The sequence below is a fragment of the Acomys russatus genome, chromosome 21 (genome assembly GCF_903995435.1).
Source record: "Acomys russatus chromosome 21, mAcoRus1.1, whole genome shotgun sequence".
NCBI classification, from domain to species: Eukaryota; Metazoa; Chordata; class Mammalia; order Rodentia; family Muridae; genus Acomys; species Acomys russatus.
Window position 1 is genome coordinate 23,760,571 of NC_067157.1, and position 19,011 is coordinate 23,779,581.

At 40.6% G+C, this 19,011-nt stretch overlaps 1 protein-coding gene across 2 annotated transcripts in view; it reads left to right on the forward strand.

Annotated features, from left to right (window-relative positions):
- The window catches only part of Nkain2 (sodium/potassium transporting ATPase interacting 2), a 1,044,320-nt gene that overhangs the window by 1,015,944 nt on the left and 9,365 nt on the right, over positions 1-19,011 (forward strand). For both annotated transcript variants that reach the window (XR_007832587.1, XM_051164285.1), the window contains exon 5: positions 3,167-3,227. Coding sequence is in view for 1 of the 2 variants with exons in the window: in XM_051164285.1 (XP_051020242.1) it covers positions 3,167-3,227 (61 nt within the window). In the remaining variant the exon portion in view is untranslated. The remainder of the gene's footprint in view (positions 1-3,166; positions 3,228-19,011) is intronic.

A 19,011-nucleotide genomic window follows, 5' to 3' on the forward strand; every position in this document is an offset into this window, starting at 1 on the left:
TGTCATGGGAGGTTGCCCTTGACACTTCCACATTTTTGTACGGGGGGAATAAGTGTCTACTCCCTTTAGGAGCCTTTATCCTCAGGTGCTCATAAAATTCCTAGACTGAAGGTTTGGCGAGGTCACAGGACATACAGCAGGGAAAAAGGCAGAGCTGTGAATTTGAGGAAGAATGTCAGGAGACAAAGGCTAAATGATAATAAATCAAAATGTGTCTCAGGCAATGAAAACCAAGACAAACAGAACAAGAACAAAAAATGCCTACGAAGTTTCAAAAACAAATAAAACACTGACCAAAATGCCTTTAGAGGACTAAATACAAGCAAGCAAGTACACCAAACCAAAAGCAAGATGCCCTCAAAGTACAGGGGGAGGAGGGGGAAGGGCAGGATGGGGAGATCAGATACCTTAAACAAAATACTTTGACGGAGTAGCCAAGAAGAGACTTGATACCCTATGAGAATATATAGGGGGACGTAATCCCCCTCAGGAACAGTCATAGGGGAGGGGAATAATGGGAAAATGGGGGGGGAGGAATGGGAGGATACAAGGGATGGGATAAACATTGAGATGTAACAAGAATAAATTAATTAAAAAAAAAATACTTTGACGGTAGATGAAATGGGTATCTATCAAAGTACGGTCCTTCTTAGCTAGCTCAGAACAGACAAAATGGACCACTGATCAAACCAAGGGAGGTCAGGGGCCCCAGAAAGACCTGGCCAAGAATCCACTGAGGAAAGAACACCATGTGTCCTAGACTCAATGGGTCCATGCAGATACTGGTACTGGTTTTCATTGAGATGTTTCCTTCCTGGCCTGGGCTCAGTGGGTCCGTGCAGATACTGGTTTTCCATTCAGGTGATTCCTTCAGTGAAAAGTGGATCACTCTCTAGGTCCCACATTGTGGTGCCAGAGCTGTCGACACAAAATCTAAAACCCTCATCGTAAAGGGAATAAGAGATAGTTTATCCTGGAATCATTTTGAGGGACTATGACTTGAGAAACACAGATTTAGGTTACCCTAAATTCCTTCTTCTAATGGGGAATCAGTTTCACCACAGTTTTATGGTTTTATAGACCAGAGAAAGTCATAAACTGAGGCAACATTAAAATTCATTGGTAGGTACATCAAAGAGGCAAGTACATCAAGACAGGTGAAACGTTTCTATAGGCTTGAGATGCTATCTAATGGCATTCTTAAGTTTTGGATTGGTAGAAGATAGTTCCCTGCTGAAAGGTCATCTGTTGACACAGATGTTAGTTCCAACAACAGGGCGGCAGGCAGTATGAATGATTCTTCTGCAGGTGCCAGAACTTAGCCCAACATAAGGTAATTAGTCTTGGGACCTGCACCATTCCAATCTTTCCACAGCACTGAAATTCTAATCGGTCTCTACAGACACAGATTCCTTTCAGAAATTTTTGTTCTCAGCCAGAATCAGTTTCTTTTCAGAGGTCTTTGTTCACGGGGTCAGTACTCACTTAGATCAACGCCTGGCTGCAATGGCACCATGATCACTGTCCTGAGAACATACCATTTACTTGCACACCTGTGTTGACTGCTACATTATTCACAATAGGCAAGATAAGGAGTTAGTCCAGATGTCCATGCATAGATGAGTGGATCAAGAAAATGTAACACATGTACACAACACACAATTGTGTTCAGCAATAAAGGGAAATGAAATCATGTCGTTTGCAGAAAAGTAGATGGACCTGGGATACTTAAGTTTTTTTCAAAGCCACTGAGAAAGATAAATAGTACATACTTTCTATCATACGTATAACTTAGATTTAAATACATATTTACATGGACGTGCATAATCACGGATAGAACATTAAAGTAGAAAGGGCGTAGTGAGGTGAGAAGGTAAAGTGGGAGGAAAAGAAAAGAAAGAAAGATAAAATATCATTTTCTCTTATTTATATATCTAAAAGTACATATATAGAGCTTTATATATATTATATATACACTACATATACATGTAAGCACACACACACACACATATATATGACAAGGAATACTAAGGGAGGATCTGAAGGGAGAAAGAGAAACAGTGAGAGAAATGAGTGAGGATGGCAGGCATTGGGAGTGTATAAAAGAACAGGGCACAAGGATTAATATGTATGAAAAATCTCATAATAAAACTCATTGTTTTGTACAATAACAAAACATAGAATTCATCAAACTTGGATTGCTTCTGCTATAGGACACTTATCAGTAAATTCCATCATTTCCTCCTATCAGAGCTAAGAATTTAATTAAATGTTACTGATAGGAAAGAATACAAAGCCACTCAATCTTGAGGCTTAGATGCCAAACCGCTTTGCTGAAGTTCTGTATAAGTTCACGTCTCGGTGAGCAAGGACGTTGATGTCCACAGGGACCTTTCTGTGGGGCGTTTTCAGAGGAGTTGGTATGGCAGGTGCAAACCCAAGCTCAGAGAATTCTGACAGCCATTCTTGCTCATTTGCATCTCTGTAACATGTGGTCCTAATAATTCTCAGAAGGCTCTGGTCCCTGCTACGAGTTTCAATAAGTTTCTCTTACTTTCAAGGAGCCCATGCAACACACAATGGGAACTCCTTGCAATCTTTTCCTCACAGTACTTTTCGATAGTTGAGGGGAATCCCATTTTAGAAACATAGGTCCTGACTTCAAGAAAAGTCTGATATGAATATAAGTCTTGAAGCCAGGTGGTGGTGGCACATGCCAGCACTCAGGAGGCAGAGGCGGGTGGATCTCTGAGTTCGAGGCCAGCCTGGCGTACAGAGCGAGTCCCAGAACAGCCAGGGCTACACAGAGAAACCCTGTGTCAAAAAGACAAAGCAAAACAAAAAAAAAAAAAAAAAAAAAGGAAGCGTTGATTCCATTCATGGATGGCTGTAGTTCATTTCCTGCCTTTGCACCTGATATAATTTTTTTTTCATATTTACCTAGCAATTAGTAAATCTTACACACACAGAGACATCAAAGAAGAAATTAAGCAATATATTTATTGACTAGGTAGGTAAATACCACCATAGTAAACATCCACAAAGGATGAATTATGTTGGAAGCCCAAATAGGAACCTAACCGCTTGCCTTTGAAATGCTGCTCCCCCCGGGGAGGTCAGGCTCTCGCTTTTGTGTGATGTCTAAAGCTTGTCCGTTTTGTTTCAGCTGGCGGGCTTCATCTATGCCTGTTATGTTGTGAAATGTATAACTGAAGAAGAGGACAGCTGTAAGTATTAAAGCTCTACTCTGTGTCTTTCAAGTTCAAAGCTTCCTTAGCGCTTCCTCCCCAGCCTCCCTGTCTCAGAGACAATACCCCTCAATACCCCAGCAGAATAGGAAATGAGCCTTTAGCGCCCATCGGGCTAAGCTGGTCTCCACAAAAGAATCAGCATATTAAAGAGACCGAGAAGCACTCATTTTAAAAACATGCTTTTCCCCTTTCATTGAAAGGTATTTCAAAAATCAGGTCTTGGAACAATTGTAGTAGAGAATATGCAGATGGGAAATCAAATACAGAGTGAAGTCTTTTTGTTTGTTTTGTTTTTTGCTTTGTTTTGTTTTTTTGTTTGTTTGTTTGTTTGCTTGCTTTTGTTTTTTGTTTTTTGAGACAAGGTTTCTCTGTGTAGCCTTGACTCTCCTGGATTTGCTTTGTAGACCAGGCTGGTATCGAACTCACAGTGATCCTCCTGCCTCTGCCTCCTTGAGTGCTGGGATTAAAAGGTGAGCACCACCATGGCCAGCTCAGAAGTGAATTCTAAATGCAGTTAAATGTGAATATTCTCCTTTGTTACAGTTCAGTTATTGTGTATTGCTGGTTAATCAGTTTCATCAAGGACAACAAATCTCAATGATCAATAATTTGTAGTAGTTCTTAAAACCTTGCTACTGGGCTGGAGAGATGGCTCAGAGGTTAAGAGCACTGACTGCTCTTCCAGAGGTCCTGAGTTCAATTCCCAACAACCACATGGTAGCTCACAGCCATCTATAATGGGATCTGGTGCCCTCTTCTGGCCTGCAGGTGTAGATGCAGGAAGAGCACTGTGTATGTAACAAATAAATGAATAAATCTTAAAAAAAAAAAAAAAAAAAAAAAAAAAAAAAAAAAACTTGCTACCAATTGAAATCAACTCATGTGATAATGATATGAATGACATGACCTGAGATTACATGTCATAGGATAGTCCCACATGATATGATATGACATTCTATGACATATGTTACAATATGATGTGATATATGCCATGATCTGATATGACAATACAATATGGCATAATCTGGTAAGTGGTATGTTAAGAGATGACATGATGTGATTGGTAAGATAGTGGGGCAGGGTGTGGCTGAGTTCTGTGATAAGGGGAAAGAAAGATTCTGAAGGATTCCTAAACGTTCGTTATGAGCGAATGAGTACACAGCCTCTTACGGAAAGTAGAGTGGGGACACAATAATTATCTGAGTGTGGCCAGGTTATTTGAGATGTAAGAGAAGATCCCCAGTAAGGACATATACACAAAAGCATTATCCAGAGATTAGGGCAGATAAAGGATACATACATTTTTTTTTTAATGTATGAACCTAAGAGCCTGTGTAACCAGCATCTTTCCAGAATAACTAACACATTGCAAGTTTGACACTTCAGAGTCAGAATGCTTATTTATACACGGACATCCCTGAGAGTGGTCTAATGGAGAAATGTGTTCAATTTTTCCTAATTGAGTTTTGTTTGTGTAGTTCTAAGTAAGCGGAGCTGACAATATGGATCAAAGAGAGAAACAAGGATAGTTTCCCTATACTCACAGCTCCCTGGAGAAAGCACAGCATAGGGGAGCTAAAAAAAGGTAGTCTTGAGGCAGAAAGTAACAAAGATGCAACCCCAGTAAGGAGCTGCTGAGGCATGGTACACAGATGTAGGACTGACTGGTTGCACCTGAAGATGGTGTGCAGTTTAAAGTGCTTGATGTACTCACATAACACTTGGATTTCATTTTCTGCACACACTCTGCTGCTAACAACTGTTTGTAACTCTAGTTCCAAAGGATTAGACTCCCTCTCCTGGCCTCATCCAGCACTGCATGAGTGTGGTATGTAGACAGAACACCCATGCACACTGGAGAGAGAGAGAGAGAGAGAGAGAGAGAGAGAGAGAGAGAGAGAGAGAGAGAGAGAGAGAGAGAGAGAGAGAGAGAGAGAGAGAGCACACTCAGAGGACCAAGCATGACCACCTGAGTTTGATCTCTAGGACCCACATGGCTGGAAGGAAAGAATACACCCCACAAGTTGCCCTCTGACAGCCTAACACAAGTAAATTAAATGCATGCAATTTTTTAAAAGTAGTAACCCCACGAAACCCATGTTTGTGGTCACTGTTAGAGCACTTGTTAGAGCATCTAGATTCCCAACGTGTTTTAGAAAGAGCCCAGGACACTTAAGAACAGCTACTGATATTTTATGGATGTTAAGACACCAGTTTATGAAGGCTAAAATATAATAATACAAGGGAAAATATTGCCATAGGGAACCCTGTCATGAAAAGTCTTAATATGTCAGAGAATACAAATCATAGAGATGTGTCTTGTAGAATTCTGCCCTAAGTAAAAGTTTTGCGACTATCATGTGAACCCATGGACATCAGAAGTTTCCACCATCTTTAAGAAGATGAATCTTATTCTGCAGCATCTAATAAAATGTTCCCCAAAAAACTTCTAAGAGTAAATCTGACTTTTAATAATCTTATATAAAGAGGACTTGAAATTTTTGTCCAACTTTGGGAAATTATAAAGAAAATGATTTTGACCCTTAATTTTTATGAAAGACGACAAAAACAAGAAGTGTTTTCTGAAAGCTGTCGCCAGGTCTGTATAAAGTTACTTGCTTGCCAAACTGGGTAAGTCTGCACCCTAAGAGGACAGTTCCCGGTCTGTAACTTGTGGTGAGAACACTGTAGAGGCAAGGATGGGGTCATGACAACTGTGTGGGTACAATAGGCTTGAGGCTGCTCTGAAGTTGAACAGCTCTGTACCCAGTGCTCACAGACACAAGTGCACCCAGCAAAAGTCAGAGGGAAGAGGCATCAACAAACCAGGGACAAGAACACAAGTTAAACTCATTATTGAAATAGAGGGTACTAGACTGTATAACACCGGAATATGGGTGGGGGGCCAGGGGATGGGGATGCAGAAGGGAGAGAGAAACAGGGAGAGAAGGAGTGTTAACATCCCAAGCTACCGTCACACTTACTGTGTAGCCTACTGACTCCTCCTCCCAAGGGCTGAGATGATAGGTGTGCCACCACGCTGTTCATACAATGCTTTGAGTTGAGCTCAAGGGTCTCGTTATGTGCTACGCAAGCACTGGGCACACTGAGCTTCGAGGCTAGCCTTACAACAGACACATTAATGCAACATCTCTGCAGTGAAAACGCTTGAACCTCAACTTCTCTGTGCTTGACCCCATAGTCTTAACCAGAGCCACAGGCTGGCAAGTGAGCTGGCTGCAGAAACTCACAGCATACCACTGCCACCTGCTGTGCACACTAGAATATGACAGCAGGTAGGGTTAGGAGGGTGCTCTCCTGTTTCCCGTGGAGCAGTAGGGCTGCCATGATCATAGGCCACAGCGTTGGCAGCTGAAACAACAGAAACTATGGGGGCTGAACCTCCAAGATCAAGGTCTTAGCATATGGATTGTCCTGAGACCTCTCCTTGCCTTATATATGGCACCTTTTCAAAATCTTTACATGGCCTTTTCCCCATCTCTTTCTTGTTATTTTAATTATTTCAATCAAGTTGGACTGCAGCCCTGTCCTGATAACCATATTTAACTTTAATTAGCTCTTTAAAGGCTTTGTCTCAAATTTAAGTCTTCTATTTTTGAAAGGAAAGGAGGAAACACAAATCAGTTTATACCTCGAACAGAGAGAGAGAGAGAGAGAGAGAGAGAGAGACAGAGACAGAGATGGAGAGAGAAAGAGAGAGACAGAGAGACAGAGACAGAGATGGAGAGAGAAAGAGAGAGACAGAGACAGAGATGGAGAGACAGAGAGAGAGAGAGAGAGAGAGAGAGAGACAGAGAGAGAGAGAGAGACAGAGAGAGAGAGAGAGAGAGAGAGAGAGAGAGAGAGAGAGAGAAGAGCTGGCCTCAGATTAGAGCTTTGGAGTGGTACTGCTGCCAGAATGCAAGCCTGCTCACTACCATCAGGCAGGTAACCCAGCCAGTACCTTCAACTGTGATGTCATCTGCTTTTAGATGAGAAATTTCACACCCAGGAAAAATAAAGGCAAAGTGTGGACTCCATCTCAACAGTTTTACCTTCAACTTGGCATCCATGTGAGCCCAGGGACCCTCAGAACACACTTGGATGTGTTTGTTCTGCCTTAAAAGAGCAGACTTCCTCCAGGAGAGTGGGCATCACTGCATTCTATGGCAGAGCTCTCCTGTCTCTGGCCATGCTGAGCTTTATGGCCCCATGTCTCCTTCATCGCTGCGTTTGTTCTTGTTTACAATTTTCTGTAGAGGATCTTAACCGGTCTGAGATTCCTGGTCTTCGTGCCTTTTACCATATACTGGGCTCTTTTCTCTTGCAGACAACCTCGCCTACCCATCAGGCACACGGTATGCTGTGCTTTGCTCTGAACAGCTTGTTACCACTTGTGGGTTATGTTGGAGGGTGATTTAAAATAACAAGGAACCTCAGGTTACCAAACGCAGTGTTTAGAATGACCTGAACAACCGCATTGCAAGCTTGATGGATGACTGACAGTAGGACAAGAAGGAAGGCACAGCAATCAGTGCAGCACTCGAGTGACAGAGCTAAGAATTGATCTTTATGTGTTACCTGCTATTAAAAGATCTTTACAGAAAATATCACTAACCTATGATGAGAGGTTAAAAAAAAAAAATCTTTCAACATTTTTCATTACTGTTTCCTTTTTAAAGTGTTTTCAGTAGAACCAAGTACAACTAAATGTTGGTCTCTTCCAAATGCATTCATTTTTAAGTACCTTTTCCTAAGTACATTTTCTATATCTGTGGGTTCCTTTATTTGTAGATTCAAAATGGCAGATAGAAAACATTTGGGGAGGGGAAATTGTGCATCTGTACAAAATACGTCCAGATTTTTTGTCCTTGTCAAAAGTCCCCAAATAGTATACTATCTATATTGTATAACATAATAGTATATTATGATACAACAACTGTTTATTGCACAGAGCACTGGCACTGCATTGAGTATTCAAAATGATGAATGATCTAGAGATGACCCTGTGTACAGTGCAGGGTGTATGTGGGTTGTATATAAACCCTGTCATTTTAGCTAGGGTACCTGGGCATTTAGAGTTGTTGTGTGCACAGGAAGGTCCTGGAATCCTCATGACTCCTGAGGTATGACTGTAGCCACCTTGTCTAATAGAGACGCAATGTATTTCCAAATGTTATCAATATGGAAATCACCTGGGGAAAAGATGTCATAGCCTAAAGGACTTATTCTGAAAGCAATGTTGGAAAAATGAATCCTAACTATTTAAATTTGGAGTTACACACACACATATGCCCACCAACTAAATGCAAATGAATAAAAACCTGTCCTGAATACTTAGAAGCCAGGGGGCCTAGGGATAAAAGTCACAATCGATTTATAGAATCTTTCTTTTAAAAAAGACAACCATAGAAAATTATTCGCTGCTTTCAGGATAATACCCTTCTATTATTTTTGTTTGATTTTTCTTCTAAAGCCTGCTGGCCTTCACTATTTATCAAACTACACTCTGTGTGTTTTGAGCATGTCTCTGGATAGCCAGGACCATCCGGCTCGAATGCAGCTCCTTGAAGCCAGTCACCTACTATGCAGAGGATGCACATGGAGATGAATTCCGCCCTTAAAACATAATGCTTAACCTTGCTTGTGAAAGAATAAAGGTTTGCTGCAGAAATTACAAAAAGTACAAATGAAACAGTAAGAGGAGAGAAAATCACCATGACCCTATAACTGGGTTCTGAGCTCCAGTCACGGTTCTGGCATATCAAGCGTTCCCTGGTTTCCATTCTGTCCTTTCTTTTCTCTTTCTGTCCCTCCCTCCCTTCTTGTCCTACTGTCAGTCATCCATCAAGCTTGCAATGCGGCTGTTCAGATGATTCTAAACACTGTGTTTGGTAACCTGAGGTTTCGTGTTATTTTAAATCACCCTCCAACATAACCCACAAGTTCAGAGAAAAGCACAGCATACTGTGTGCCTGATGGGCAGGCGAGGTTGCCTGTCTTATTTACAGAGAGTCATAAACAATAAAAGGAAAGATAGATAGTTTATACATTATCAATTGATCATCTGTTTGTAACAATAATGATCTTATGGATTTAAAGATTGCCAAGGGAAATAACCTTGTCCTTAAATGCTAAAGGTCCAGGCATGGAATGCCATTAACATGTAGCTGTGCTCTGCAGAGTTATAGTGCAGTCACAGCGAAAGATGTCGCCTTCCTCCCTTTCCACCCTCCCAAGCCACAGAAACTTTGTATTTTATTTAAGATCTGTTCATTCTGCCTGAGATTTACTTTCTTTGAGAGGGGGAGGGGGGCAACACACATTCAGACAGGGTTTCTCTGCATAGCCAGGCTGTCCTTACTCCTTAGACCAAGCTAGGCTCAAACTCAGAGATCTGCCTGCCTTTGCCTCCCAAGTGCTGGAACTAAAGACGTGTGTCACCACCACTTAAAGTGATGGTTTCTTTAAACTTTGAAGTGATAAGAAAAATGGCTATTGCTCTATTTCAACACATAAATTTTATAAACCTCTAAAGATTAAATCACTGAACTTCCATAATCTAATACATTAAAGCTCTGGATAAAAGAGTGTTGGGGATGCTGTCAAGACCCAGGAAGGTATGTCTCATTCTCCACTGAATTTTTATCACCTGGAACACACACACACACACACACACACACACACACACCATTCCCAACCTGGAGGAAGATCCAATATATTTTTAAGAAAGAAGGAGTTAACCAATTGGCTTTCCACAAACATTACATGGAATATATGGAAGACAACACAGAAATGTGACATCTCCTTGGACCAGTTGATTCTAAGTAGTGGAAACACTGGGTATAATAAAGCACCTTTTGTCATTTTCAAAGTAAGGGTGAGGATTTTGTCATATGTAAAAATAAAAAGACTGAGTATGTGCGAGATCAATGTGTGAGACAAACGAATATGCTCTGCCACCTATGAGTCACATGAGAATTCATTTTGCTGACAGCCTTGGTCTCTAGCAGTAAAACACGCCTCTTTACATTGCCTCAAAATTGGCTACCACTGGTCTCATCTCTGGTTCTCGCTTTGCTCCCTCCTGTGGTCACTTAAGAGAAAAGCACCCGCTCTATCTCTGAATTTAGATTTTTCAAATAAAAAGTGGAAGCTGATTCTTCAACAATCATTTCTTGTTTTCTCCTCTTTCTCATTTTATCTACTCTATAATACTAAATGGCTTCTTATTCATATGAACACACACAGACACCCACGGTACATTCGTCTTTATGTAAATCTAATCTTTCCTAGTCAAAAATATGAGGGGAAAAAATGATTCATTTTCTGTGAAGCCTTGGCTTCTAAAGAATCAATATAGAGGCAACAGCATTCAGATAAGCAGAGATTTTTATCCTAGGCATACAAAAGAAGTATTTCCTGCAGAAAATACTGTTGGCACCAGGAACCTAAATTAACTAGTAGACACAGAATAGGGCAATTGTTTTAATCAGCATCCACGGAGAAGAATGTCAGAGCATATGAATGGAAAGAGAAGAACAGTAGCATTATGAAAATAACTTGAAAAAAGATCTTCCATTTGATCATTTTGTACCTTTCAATAATGTGAACCCTAGTCCACCTGTGGTAACTGCTCTGTGCTTATTACCTCACATTTAAAAATGGCACAGGAAAAAAGAATCAAGTTGCAAAATAAAATAGACCCTTGGCACCCTAATTTTTATGTACATGTTTGTAAAATAAAGTTGCTTGGATACCTTAGTCCCAATTCCAAACAACAAATGGCAGCAAGCCAAAGGGCTAGCTCGGGAAAGGCCCTCTGGACCAGAGGCCTGATGAGACGGTCTTGACAGCCAGTCCTCTGGTAAATGATGTTGGCTAGTGGCCACTACACTGCATCCAGCTGAGCTTTTGTTTCAGAAGTGGTGTGGAAGAGAAACAGGAGGATGAGCTTAGAAATCTCCTTCTTGACAGAAGGACTGGGACACACTGCATCTCAGAAGACCCACTAACAGATGCGTGGAATGAAAACAACAGAGCAGAGCCGCCTTGAGTGTGGGCGGTGAAAAGAATGCTTTGTCAAGGGCTTAGAGGTAAGCCCTGGACCCCCCAGCTGACGCTTAAAGAAGGCCTCAGTGGCAAGGAATGCCCCAGGTGGCCTCTGCTACAAGAGGCCAGTACATGTGTGGTCAGGAGTGAAAGAGAAACAAACTTGAAGTTCACAGGAGGTACGCTGCATTTAAATAATAGAAAGTAATTAGGCTGGAGACAAAAATCAGCGATGGCATTTTATAATTACGATTAATTTAAAGGTTAATTTCCTTTGGTGCAAAAATCTTATTTAAAACGTTTACCAGGAAAGGAAATTAGGACGTTACTATCAGGAGGCTTAAAACACTTCTGGGAATCCATGTCTATTATCAGTTGGAAATTAGGTTAGGTCTGCAGCAGGAATTTTTTTTAAAAATGTATATATATATATATATATGTATATATATATATATATATATATATATATATATATATATACATATACATATATATATATATATATATATATGTATATGTATACATACATACACACATATATAGGCAACCCAGTCTCCAAATGGACAAGACTGGCTGGGGTAGACAGTATGAAATTTGCATTCATTTATTCATTTGTTTATAGGATTAATTATTAATGTTTCTAACAAAGGAGTCTCGTCTATACATGAACAATCCCTGACACAAAAAGAAAATTGGATATGGATTGCTGCCTCTGTAACTAATGAAGTTGATGCTAAAAGTATTCCCATGAGTAGGGCGGCTAAAGCTTGGCACAGGTACACATCTGTACTTCAGCATCCCCAAGTTAAAATGAAGAGGAATAGTGCTTCAGAGGGCTCCACACCCACCAATCCTACCATGCATGCTCTGGGCCCTGCATTGTTCATTACTCTGTTTTCATACTGAGAATTGTCAGGCCTCAGGTTCCAGATGCTGTAAGCAATCATCCTTCCAGACCCAGGGGAGACTGGATGCAGGATCCTCCATGGATCCTGTAGATGCCCAAATGTTTTACATAATAGAATGTGGTACTTGCAAATGACCTACAAATAACTCTAGAATATTTTGGATCATCATTAAACTTCCTAACACAGTATAAGTGCCATATACATTGTATTTTTAGGAAATATTAACATACAAATGTTTTCACACATTCAGGACAGATATCATTTTTCCTAGTACTTTCAACTCATGTTTTCTTATGTCTATGAATGTGGAGTGTGTGTGTGTGTGAGAGAGAGAGGGGGGGGGTGCAGATGAGTTCATCTTCCAGTAAATTTGCCTCATAACATCATTGCATAATAATATTCAGTTAGAAATAAATAAATTATGGATTTGCTCCCTTAATGTTTCCATTGCTACCATTGGCATGCAAACCAATCACAGAAATGTGGGATCATACAGAACACGATTAGCAATCCCATACTTCAGTTCCTTAACTCTGCAGTAGAGGAAAAGGACACTGGAGTTCTCTTGCTCGAAGTAGAATAATCAAGGGAGGCAGAAGTAAGACCAGAACCAGCATCTCTGGTTCTAAGTACAGTTTCCTCATCCCTTCAGAGCGCTTGTTCCAACAACTATTTATTAAACAGGTAGCCTGTGCACATTGCCAGGGATGAAGCAAGAAACAGACACCACCTTTACCTTCATGACACCTGCAGTTCAGCATGCAATTCCCAGGAAAAAGGAGAATAATAATAAGGTGTGAAGAGAACTCAAGGAAAGCTGAGATACCATGATCTATAGTCCAAGAGAAGACAGAAACACTCCCTAGGAAAGTGATACTCTGGATGAAATTAGAAGGATAAACCACAGAGGCAGACATATTCAATTGAATACAGTTGAATAAAAATAGACGTGTCTTTTTAACAGAAAACTACTTTAGCTAGGTTTCAGGTCCATGTTGGCCAATGGTCTACCATAATCCATAGGTCAATAATTTTCCATGTTTTCAATTAGCCTGAATAGCTAAACTACTTTCAATGTGCCCACATTATCAGTAAGAATATTGGGATAACACTGGCTGCTCTCTTTCCTGGAGTGGCAACTGCTGCCCTAATAAGATGCTCAGTTTAGGCTCAGGAGTTTTGTGATTTTCTTTTCTAGACCTTGCAAGTTAATATAATTACACAAACATTACGAGGCACAAGGCGAGGAATATTTCTCTAATGGGTGATTATAGCATGCATATTTACATTTTATTTCTCTAAATATACATACATTAATGCACCCACCATCCTAATGAAATCTGCTGCATTTAAATGGGTTGTGCATTCTAAATATATCCGAGATGTCAGCTGAGAAGACACCAAATCATGTCTAACTAACTCATCTGTTACTTGCAATAACTACTCCCTTCAATTTCTTACTAAAAGGCACGTCGTATGTAATTGAAAGCAATTCTGACAATGGGGGAGCAAACCAAAGTCTCGAGGACCCAGTCAATCCAGATGGCATGCAAGCCCAGGCACATGGAAGATGGAGCTGGGTTAATCACGTCATCCTAGCCTGTGTCCTTCTCCACATCTATGGAAAGTGGCAATAATAATAATAATAATAATAATAATAATAATAATAATAATAATAATAATAATAATAATGGGATTCATCATTTTCTGACACCTTAGTTTCTTCACTTTCTCTTATCCAGGTGCCTGACCAAACCTCACCTCACCCATGTGGCTCCATTTCTTTCAGTCCACAGACTGCACTTAGAGCACCTTCATTACAGTGGGAGGGGCTTCACTGGGACTGTCATTCTCTTGGCTCCCATAACTTCTCTTTCTCCTCACTCTCCTGCCTATGTTCTGGACAAAAAACCCCTCACTCTTGCTCTGGAGCTTGGCTGCACTGATTGTCCCTCTTGCCTTCATGCCTTCTTTCTCACTCTCTGCCTCCAGGGAGGGCAAAAGCAGTGCTGCTCTTATATGCACACTGTGGATGCCCATCCTACACTTTCTTCATGCTTGCATTTGTAGCATCCATGCCTGAGGATATGAGGATGCAGTTTCTCCATTTCTAACACGGGTGCTCTCCCAGCACAGAGGAAAGTCGTTAACCCTGAGCACAAATGCAAACTCAGCACATCTGACTGATGGCCAACTGCTACAAAACAGTGTGCTCTGACAGTGCTGTGTCACTTGGACTGTCCTTAGCTTTCCAGGCTCCCTGAGGCAAGTAGTCAAACACAGCAAAGTCAGTGCCATCAAGTGTTGACTCTATGGTCCTCTTCCCTATCCTATTGTATCCTAGAAGCCCTGCCCAAATCTGAAAAGGACTGGTAAGCTTTTCTCATAGAAGACTCCATCCACCATTTGACCTTCTACCCAATCCAAGACGCCTGGCCTTCACTGCCTCTGTTCTTGCCCACTTTTTCCTATACCCTTGCCACAGATCCACAGGCCATTAGTAAAATAGGATGCTCCCAGACTCCCCTAGACCTTCTTGATCATGGATGAGGTGATTTCCAAAATTACTCAAAATACAAAACCTCTGTCCTCTACAGTTGGCCCTTTAGTAAATCTTACTGCAGTGTGCCACACAAGCTATTTGTTACTTATTATAAAACTGCAGTTTTAATCAAGTCAGCATTCGAAGAGTCTCTGTAGACCTGCCTCTGTACCGGAGGCTTCTGCTGATGACAACCATGTTTGCATCATTCCATATAAAACTCCAGTAGATTCAACTACAGAATTTGCTTCTGCGAGCCCTTTCTCCATCTAGTCACCTGGTCTGAAACATTGTAAGTTCATCAGGAAATAGTGGAAATATGTGTTTAAAGAATAATGCCAATTGTTCCCCTTGAATAAGCACTTTATTAAAAAAATAAAGATGGGACCCAACACCTATCTGTTTTGTCTTTAGTGTATCACACAGATGAGGTATCTCATACTCTCAATCCTTCAAAGTGAAAATTGTTTCAATAGCCCCAAAGGTGTCAGTAGTACTTAGATCTTGGGGATAATCAAGAGCCATCTATGTGGACTTAAAGCCCACTTAATAGAGGGGCATTCGTGTTTTATACTGTAATCCTAGCCAACTACACATGCCATGCATGGTGACATCATGGATCCTAGAGAAGCACTTAGAAGAATGCCCCTTTCCTAAGCCAGGTGAATGCCCAATTGCATTCTGAATATTTACTTTTATGCCCACAGATATGCACAGCTGTCATCCTTCATCAAAGAAGCTACTTTTTGCAGCACATACGAACAATTACAGAAAGCCACAACTACCCTAAATGCAGAGAACTGTATGGCAACCAATTCCAGTTGATACATTGACAACACAATTCCCACACCTAAGGCTCAGGGAGCGCTGCAGAAGAGGAATGGAAAGACTGTGAGAGCCAGAGACATAGGGTGTCTGCTATGAGATAGTGTCTTCTGTATATAACAGGGAATCTGCATCCATAAAATCTCAACAATATGTGTGGGAGAGTGTGCTTGTATGCACACATGTACACTGTGTGAGTGTGTGTGTGAGTGTATGTGTGTGGATACTAATTTTAAAAGAAGAGACCATGAATTTGACGAGGTGTCCATGGGAGGAGTTGATGGGGGGGAGGGGGATGGAAATGATCTCAAAAAATGATTTAGTTATAGTTTTTTTTTTTTTTAAATCAAAGGAAAAAGTAAGCCTCATTGGAAACATAACTTGCTTAGAGGTGCCATACTTAGATAAGACCCTACCTCCGGAACACCTGCTGTGGGCTACCCCTCAGCTTCCCTGGGACATGTCAATGGCTGCTGTCCATCCTAAGAGATCAGCACTGAGCTTATGGTCTCACCAGAAAACCATAGGACAGTCTTACATTTTTATCTACAGTAATTCTCTTCCTGAGCATTAGCAGAAACAGACATTGGGGGAAGAAACCAGCTAAGCATGTGCAAATTATAGTAGACCCTTATTATATATTTAGAAATAAAAGCTTCAAGTGGCTATTTAAACAACTTCTAGCTAAATACCCATCTTATTTATTTTGATAGTGTTATTGTTGTTGTTGTTGTTGTTGTTGTTGTTGTTGCTTTTCCTTTTCATTTATGAGCATGTGGCAATAGGTGACCATTTCAAAAATCTGCTTCTGATGTAAATAAGAAAAACATGAAAAGATCCCAAAACCATGAGAAAACACACCTGAAGTGAAGTGTCTGTGAGTCAGTTAATGAGTCTCATTCCATTCAGCATGTTCTTCTCTGTCCTGAAGCTCTTCTTAGCACAACACTTTCCTGACCTTTCAGACAACAACAAGATCCTATGTTCCTGTATGGACTGTATTTTTCTAATCAGAATTTGAAAGAGATTTAGAGAGAAAGAGGAAGGGAGGGAGGAGATGGGCCATAGGAAGGGAGGGAAGGAGGGAGAGAAGCAAAGAAGGAGGGAGAGAGAGAGAGAGATCAAAATCCATTCACAAATTTCTGCCCAGATAGAACACCTCAAGTTCGTACAATCAGTTAGAATTGCTGCCACCAAGTAAGACTTGAGTGGGAGAGAGGTGGTTCTCCTCAGTTTGGCCTGTGGTTAATTGTATTGAAAATTCCTTTTGTACACCTGGAATGTAAGTACCCTTGAAATTCATGCCTGCAGAGATAATGGGTAGAGGCTGTTTTCATAGGCCCACATGTATTCTTTAATGCCTTTCAATGTGTTCTCCTAAATATTTAGGCTTCACTTTCAGCAATCTGCCCTTTTAGATTTCCCGTCACGGCTCTCTCCAGCTCTGTCTCCAGAAAAGAATATGTTGATTAATGGCTTTGTCATTAGTAACAGAGGGACAATTTTATGTTACAATACCTTACTGCCAACATGTATTTAAAAAGGCAGTTTAGTTTTCTGGACTAAGTATTCATGATTAAATTTAAAGAGAAGGGCAGCTCACAACAGGGAACAGATTTTAGCAAAGAGTATTTATTCAAGAAGCAGTTTTCTCTTCCTGGATAATTTTTTCATTTCTGTTATTAATGTTATTAAATCAAGGTTATTAAGTTGATATGGTACTTTTCTAATTTAAAATAATTGCATCTCCCTCTATCTCCATAGGTCAGTACATACAAACACACCCTCATCGCAAATAAAAAAACTAAGGCCTCAAGAGAACACCACAGACCGTGAAATGAAAGTCATATCCCTAGAAGGTCTTTAGAGAGCACGGATGTGCCTGGTGTCTGCTGTGGTGAGGGATTCATGGGTGTTCAAATGTTCACAGTCACCGAATTTTGTATATTAATTATGTGTAGTTTTTACATATTTATATGACTTAACAAATCCGCTGAATAAGTTGTCTTTCAAGAACTAAACACAAATCTATCCAACGCTAAAGGTTAAACACGTACAAATTTTATTTTGGCACCTTCTTTCCAGTTCTGTGCCATGGTGTTGTGATCATTCAGTAAGAATAAACCTCTTGTCACGAATCATCAATATATGAAACAGTGGGGCAGCATCGAGTAGTAAATGATCCTCACCCTTGCCATGCTAACACTAAACCATGTCCCAACATCCTTCTCTCTCCTGTGCCTCTTAGCCAAAGAAGACAAAGTGGCAGCCTCCTCCTGATATAGTTCAAAAAGTTTATTTTGTTTGTATCTAAATGATGTTCCTATATTATTATTGTTCAAAGCCTTATGGGGGAAAAGATAAAAGCACTCAGTCAAATAGTACAATCTATTAAGTGAGTATGAACTGAGTGTCTTCCACAAGCCAAATATTTTTGTGTGCTTTATGCTACTATAATTTTTTTTAAAAAGCAGCACACAATAGTAAATCTCATACAGCTTACATTACAGTGGAGACAATCACAAAGAAACAAGTGGAGTCATAATATGTCAGTCAGGTGGCCATAGTCACACTTCCTACAGATCTCTGCTTTGGTTCTGTGGAACACAACAATGTTCCGCTCATCACCAGATCCCCTCTCATTCAAACACTCACGAGAGCCTGCACTGTTTACCTCTTTGTCAGTTTCTCCTGCATCCAGTAACATCTTTCCCTCCTAACACCCCTACCTTTGCTTCTGGACTCAGTAATTCTCTCTGCCTTTCCCATTCTTGTGCTAAGGATGAAAATAACATAGGTAATAAAGAAAACATCTCATGTCCCCTTGAAACCCCTCAGTGTAATCAGAATCACAGAAGATAGCACTGGTAATGCAGACAGCTTTCAGAAGAAAGTGCGTCTTGGGTCTCACTTAGTGTCCTGCAGATGTGATCAGACACAAAGCACAGAACCCAAACCTTGAACTCTGGTGCCCATCACCTTTCATAAACTGCAGAAAGCAATAACACTTAGATACTTGACCATTCATAACTCACTGGTGAATACAAGCAACGTGTTTCCTGTCAGTTACTACTGACACCAGAGTCCTCTTCCTAGATTATTAGGTTGGAGACGGGAGGAAGATAAAAGTGAGTTTTCTGGAAAAAAAAGAAGATTAGAAGAGGCATCTACAACAAGTAGGTAACTCAAAGAACTCAAACATTTTTGTTTGATGAATAATACAGGAGGAAAACAAAACGCTGCTGGTTTTCATCATAACACAAAATGAGATGTGGTACCTCTGATCACATTTGGAACTCTCATAGGGATTTAACAGATAGGAATGAACGGGAAACAGTCATCAAGTTTCAGCACGGATGGGGATTAGTGCCTAGCTTCATCTCCATCCTCAGCTGTTCACGGCCCCAAGCAAAAGCCTGTCTTTATTTTTAAA